We start from the raw sequence: 6,848 nt of genomic DNA, 5'->3' as shown, positions 1-6,848 counted from the left end.
GTTCAGTTGTAAGAGTAAGACTGTTGTTTCTTCTGTCAGAAGTTACATAGAATTACAGAGAAGAGAAGGCAGAGATGACCGGGTGAATGACTTTTTGTAGGGGAGACAAGATTTTGGCACAATAAAGGCAGTATGACAAATATCTGTTCAGCTGGTGGGAATGAGAACTGCAGGCTACTGATCTCTGCTGATCTGTTTCAGACGCAACAGGTGGAGTTATTCAGACAATCAGAAATAAGTTGACGTAAAGAATAGTCCTGCTCCACAGTCAAGGCTACAGTTTCTCTGTCGCATTTCAGCACCTTGACCTTGCCTTTAAACTCCCAAATTCTCCACTTATATAATGTCACAGAGGATGCCTCTCTATCTGCAGTCTTATAGGTCTGACTGAGATTGACGGCAGAAAAGTTCAGAGTTCACCCCCCCTCCCGGCAGAGCTATAAACAGACCAGCCCCCTCACCAGCCCACCCCCCTCCTCTACTCCCCACCACTCTCTCTCTCTCTCTCTCTCTCTCTCTCTCTCTCTCTCTCTGGCAGTAAGATGATATTATTTCAATTAGGCTCCAGCCTCCACACAAAAGAGCTGGAGTGTTGGGCAATCAGTGCCACTCCTGACACGAAACACACTCACACCTCATTTCTTTTTTTAGGCTAAGACTCAGAAAGGTCTGTTTGGTTGAAAACAATATAAAAACATAGTAAAGTCATAAACGCCTCCTGTGCACTGCTGCATGTTTTCCACTCAGCGCAAAGAAAACTAATATGTGACAACAGGATCTCGTTCAGTAGCAGCAAATATGTGATAAATTAGAAAATGAAAACATAAATAATGTGTTTAGCATCTCTGATGAGTGAAAAGACAACCCCTCCTAAAAAAATACAAAACTGTTGTCAACATAAATAAAAAAAAGAATATATACATAGCAAATATGATACACTTGCATAAAGCTTGGACTGAAAGTGCATCGTAGTCTGGAGCCCCCCCTCCCCTTCTCCATATTGAGGTGAAGTCTATTTATGAGGCTACTAGATTCTTGGCAAGAAATGTGTCACCGTCATGGCAGGTGACACTCGGTTTCCTCTTTTTGTTTTGCCGTTCTTACTCAGGCCAATGTACATCCTCGGGTAGGCCACCGACTCGTAGGCATTGTAGTTGTTGGCGAGGAGCTTCTCTCTGAACTTGCACTCGTTGTTGTAGTGCAACTGAAAGGGAAAAGATGGAGATGTAAGGATTATTTGAAAATACTGATTGTTTGAAGGCAGAGACAAAACAAAGATGCTGGGACTTTTTTTAAAGTCCGTATTGTTGGTTGTGATTCCTATCAAACAATTGCTTTATTTCTGACACAGGGCTATTGTACAGCAGCTGTTTCAGTCAGAGATTTAAACAAGAAATGAGATTGTGGTATAATGAATGATGTGAGTGAGGCAGGACGCAGGACACCAGGCTCTGATTGTGCTATTTTCTCTCAATGAGTGGAATAACAGCCTGGGAATAATATGACTCTTTCCACTTGGATTTAGTTCTGAACTCATCTTTGAATCTCGCTTTGTAGGAATATGGTGTGCTTCTCTTTAAAGAACCAAGAAGAGCTGTCTGTCCACATGAAAAGTCGACACGCAGTGCTGGATTGGGTTGCACCCTAATTTTGTGTGTCCTTCTTAATTCTTTAATTAGTTGGTTTCAACTGGGTGGTTGACTAAATCTGGACCATTGTACCATTAGAACTTAAAAATGCTGACTTAGCACATTCAGCCGAGGTAGTAACAATATACAAAGTCATAGCACACAAAAAACAACAGAAAATAGCTTTTAATTCAGCCGCTCTATTAAGTTGCAATGTTATGATCGCAACAATTAATGCAAATTCAACCAGTTCCACCAATCACAGCACTCCCCTGCGCAAACATCATATATGTATGTCTAAATGAACTGGCTCAATGCTGAATTTGTCTTTTTTTCACTGTTACTGACATTTATCAATTTTCTTTGCACTTTTTGTAATCCTGACTTTGGCAAGGTTGCTTAGAACACTCAGAACAGAGTGCAGGTTTATTCTCCCTGGAACACACTGTCTTTGATTTTTAATGAATTATACAAAAACAACAACAACAACAACAAAAAACAAACAACAAAAAACAACAACACACCCTTTCATTTTTATCAACACCTAAATACATTGCAACATGCATCACAATGTCTTTGAAAGGCTCATCAGACATTTTAAGCCAACAAACCCAAAAACAATCTGCAAAATCCTGGAGGGACTGATAATTGGTAATTATTTCAGTAACAGTATTTGTTTCAGTAACTTGGTGTCAGTACTGTATCATTACAAGACAGTGTAAATTTTATTATAATTGCATACTCTTGGAGGTGGGGCCACAGGGGGCTCCGTACTCAGTATTACAGGCACAGACACTTGTTGGAACCCCCCAAGCCTTGAACTGCCCCTTGGACAAAGCATACAATAAACTTAACTGCTGGTCCTGTAAATAATGGTCCTGACTTTTTCACGTCACAGAGAATGTGTGTGTTTCACAGTTATGAGTATTCATGAGGCTTTAGAGTTAAAGCTGGTGGGAAATATCTGGTTAGGCTAAACTGAGCACTGCTCTGTCTGATGTTATTAGCATAACATTTTATGTGTTACTTCTATGAACTGTGATGTCAAATCTCCCTAGTTGACATCACTAATTAAACAGCATTTTGTTCAAGTTGGCTCAAACTTGTTGACCAAACTCCAGGCTACTTCTTTTATTCTTCAATGTGAACAGTCATATACCATCAAGCTAATGAAAGTTTTGTCCATTGATACCATTAGCTGTCACTGGGTATGAATATTTTAGAAGAACTAGTCTCTGTGGTGCAGCTGCTCTCATTTCCGTCTAAGCATTTATGTCATAACAAAGAGGTGGTCAGCTTCAACCTTTTCTGAACTCCACCTAGATTTCAGGATTTGTCCTGTCAGATGTTTTTGTCTCAGCGATTTAAAGCTCCTTCGAGTGTCTGATGTTCTTTCGCACCAGATCCTAATCTAGAATTTTACAAATGAGTCTCAAAGTGTGACTCAGGCTGTAGTTACCACTGATGACATCAAGGTAATTTTCCTTTGTGTTTTTCTATGAATTTGTGAGTTTTATTAATCTGGAGTGCCTACAGTAACAATTTAATATGCTGTACCAAGTATTTTTACTAAATTCCTGTAAATCCCTCAATAAATAAATAAATTAATAAGTCAGTTTCTGATAGTTCAGAAAAGTCTTGGGGGTTCAGGTGCACTCATTGCTTCTGAAATCTGAGCATCATCCAGAAAAACACCTTTCTGCAGCATCTGTACAAAGAACTGCACATCGCAGTGGTAACAAAAAGTTAAACAAAATGTTCAAAAGTAACAACTGAAACCTGAAACTTTGTCTTTATCAAGCCTGTGTGTGTATGTGTGTGCACAGTGCTGCTACACTCACAGATCCGTACAGCTTTCCTCGCCGGCTCATGGCCACAAAGAGTCCACTGCGAACGCCGAGCAGAGTCACCACTCCTCTCTCCACTGGAGAGATCTGCAGAAGACCTGCAGGGAAAACACACCACACACACTGAGACACGCTGCTCTGATGGACAGTTCCAACAGAGACATCACTGTATGTGTCCCAGAGGGTGAGCTGAACGGTCAGGAGCTCATTAGAAATCTCAAGAATTCTGTTTCTGTTGAAGAGTTGATCTGTAACTGCTGTTGAGCGTTCACACAGTGAAACATTTCACAGGTGATGCAGTGTGTCAGCAATTAGATGCTCTCTCTCTCTCTCTATATATATATATATATATTTTTTTTTTTGGAACCTTTATTGGATTGGCACCATGTATGCCTGACCTCATTCTGAATTCATACATTTTACTGGCATGTCTCACTTCAGAAGCTGAAAAAAGTTCGCACTTCACACACCATCATTTTGGGGAAGCAACTAATAAAATTGGATCCAAGTGGAATTTTACTGAAATAAAGGTTGGAATGATAGCATCAGCAGACTCTTGTTTGTTTATTTTCCTAAATAAATCATATCCATTAAACTTAGTTTCACTCCATATTTTGCAGTGGCTCTGTGCTCCACCAGTGGGGCCCAGTGCACAGTTTGAGAACCACTGCCTTATACGAATATACATATAAAAAAAATTGTGGACTGTGTGGACTGGGTTAGATCGTACATGAAACTGCATGAAATCCACAACTAGATGTAATGCTTTACCAACTATTTTAAAGGGATAGTTCACCCAAAAATGAAAATTCAGTCATTATCTACTCACCCTCTGATTGAAGGTCAGGTTTAGTTTTTTAGTCCACAAAACACTGCTGGAGTTTCACAGGAAAAGAGTGTTGCAGAATCTGCTGTAGTGAGTGGTGACCAGCTTTCAAACATAAAAAACATAAAATGCCTCCATTCTGCTTGCCTGGCGTCTCCTAAAGCCACAACATGACAAGTTGTCTTGAAAGACGTCATTCACATTATGTTTTAGCCCAAATCTTCACTGTAGATCCTTAGCTTGGAACTGCGTTTGTGTGAGCACCGTCTGAACTGGTTGTGTGTCATGTGACGGTTTGCACATGCAAGTGAACAGCATGTTTGGACTTTTGGAGACTTGGATTACACCAGATGAGGAGTGTAGAGGAATAGTTATGTTTGAAAACTGGTCACTAATCACTTCAGTTGTTTGTGAGATTCTGCATCACTGTTTTCCAGTGAAATTTCAGCAGTGTTTTATGGACTAACAACCTAAACTTGACCTTCAGTCAGCAAGAGGGTGAGTAGAAAATGACTGAATTTTCATTTTTGGGTGACCTGTCCCTTTAATTTAACTATTTAAGGTGGGTTTAAATATACCTTAAAATATCTAAGAATGTTTTATGACAAATACAGCTGCCATTATATGTCTGATATGTTGTGAAAATTTGTGGATTATAGAAATCATCAAAAGAAGCAAACTTGGTCACCAAAACTCCTCTGAGTTTTGGTGACCAATAACAATCTGCTGTCAGCCATCAGTCACTGCTGCATTCACAGAAATGTGAGTTTACTGAAGCCCTGCTCATGCAGCAGACTGTGTGTGTGTGTGTGTGTGTGTGTGTGTGTGTCCTTTGTTCTGCTATCATTTGAAAATGCTTTACAGTGTCTTGGATTCCTCACAGAGATTTTCTGTAATGTATCTGCCTGAATTTTTATGCCTTGTCTTTAAATAGTCCAGAGGAAAAAACAACACGCTTTAAGTTCCTCAGGCAGTCTGTGAGCTGCACAGCTCGCTGTGACACCCAGTGACACAGTGGCAGGGATCAGAGCTGACAAGTCAGGTAAATAAATGTGTGTTGCTCTTCATGTGTGGAACACTGACGGTGAGCAAGTGTGACCGGGCCGGACGGACCGCCGGGGTTAATCTGTCCCCACAGATGGGTCTGTGCGCCCTGTCCTAACTTTAGGTGCTGATCACAGCGAGCTCTGGTTACACACACACACACACACACACACACACACACACACACGGTGGACAGTAGCACGCACGCACGCAGGCACACGCGCGCGCACACACACACTTGCTCAGCGGAGTCCAGATGTTGGATCAATACGTGCCAGCTGTTCAGTGAGTAGCATCAGTCCGTGATGACTGGATGTGATCAGGTGGATCCAGTTAGTGAGTGAGAACACGCTCGTGTTGTTTCACTCATTTAGTTCTTCAACATGTTTTATTTCTTCAAATCTTCATTAATTAATCTCAACTTGAAGTGTAATTTTGCTGTAGTTATTAATATTTGAAAGCAATCTGTTTACTGTAAGAAACTGAGTTTATAACGAGTAAAGTGTGAAGTCAATAATCAGCTGTTTGTATCTGAAGAATCAATAAGTGACAGGACTCACTGTGCCGGTTCTCGTTGTGTACTCCAGTTATTCGGCCGTCCGGTAACACCTGGATATGGAAGCCGATCCCCACGTTGCAATAGAGGCGCCGTAGCCTTTTAATGCCCAGGAGGTAGTCACTGTCCCGGCTGATCTCCTCCCGCTTCTCCCCCGGGATCCGCGCCAGGGACCGGGAGTAGAGGGCCTCCAAGCGGTCCGCCGTCCCGTTCAGGCCGGGGACGCATCCCGCCAGTCCGGCCACCAAGACCAGGACCAGGACGGTCCGCAGGGCCGCCAGACAGCCCATCCCGGGTCTGGCTCTGAAAGCAGCCTCCCGGCGTTTGCCTTTCCTCTGAAGAAAGAAGACGACGAACCAGCGTGAAGACGCTGCGCTCATTCCCAGACCGACAGGCGCACTGGCTTCAGCGCTGGAGCGACATGGATCTGCATGGACGCGCTGCAGCCATGCCTCTATATTTATACCTGCAGACACATTACATCACTGCTCCGCACTTAGAAGAAACGCACAAAGTCAAACAGACTTGAGCGGGCCTTCATTCAAATGAAATAATAAGCTGCGTTATCACAGAGTCTGTGGAAAATCAAGTGAATAAAACGTTATTCTAATACAGAAACTTCTTTGTGTGAGGTTTCATTATCAGCAGCAGAATATCATCATTTATGTATGGGAGGATGTAAAATAGGAAACGGCCGAGTTAACAGAGCGTGGTGTCGAGACAGGAGACAGTTCTATAAATGAACAATAACAGGAAAAAACACAAGTCCAATTCAAGCCAATGAAACTTAAGACGGACAGAAGGGAAATCATGTCCCGGGCCCTTATACCAAACAATGGTAAGACTAAATAGAGAGTTTGCATCGTGATAAGTAGCCTGTCATTGTTGGCCAGCAATGCACACACACACACACACACACACACACACACACACACACACACACACAC

The 6,848-nt window shown here is 42.1% G+C and overlaps 1 protein-coding gene across 1 annotated transcript; it reads right to left on the bottom strand.

Moving 5' to 3' along the window:
• Window positions 1-499: 499 nt before the first annotated feature.
• Window positions 500-6,465, bottom strand: fgf4 (fibroblast growth factor 4). Its single transcript, XM_084722876.1, has 3 exons — window positions 5,906-6,465; window positions 3,470-3,573; window positions 500-1,204 (listed from the first exon to the last, which is right to left on the bottom strand). Exons 1-3 carry the CDS (start codon window positions 6,279-6,281, stop codon window positions 1,028-1,030), a joined length of 657 nt encoding a protein of 218 aa, XP_084579002.1. The 5' UTR covers window positions 6,282-6,465; the 3' UTR covers window positions 500-1,027.
• Window positions 6,466-6,848: the final 383 nt, after the last annotated feature.

This window comes from Lutjanus erythropterus, chromosome 1 (genome assembly GCF_056507025.1).
Source record: "Lutjanus erythropterus isolate fLutEry1 chromosome 1, fLutEry1.hap2, whole genome shotgun sequence".
Taxonomy (NCBI): domain Eukaryota; kingdom Metazoa; phylum Chordata; class Actinopteri; order Lutjaniformes; family Lutjanidae; genus Lutjanus; species Lutjanus erythropterus.
This window is presented reverse-complemented; position numbering and strand designations above follow the sequence as displayed.

Bases quoted from the DNA above. Each gene is read 5' to 3' on its own strand.
- fgf4 (XM_084722876.1), bottom strand. From the start codon at position 6,281: ATGAGCGCAGCGTCTTCACGCTGGTTCGTCGTCTTCTTTCTTCAGAGG. The intron at 3,574-5,905 runs GTGAGTCCTGTC...TTTTCCCTGCAG, and splicing joins ACACAACGAGAACCGGCACA to GTCTTCTGCAGATCTCTCCA. The intron at 1,205-3,469 runs GTGAGTGTAGCA...TTTCCCTTTCAG, and splicing joins GAGGAAAGCTGTACGGATCT to TTGCACTACAACAACGAGTG.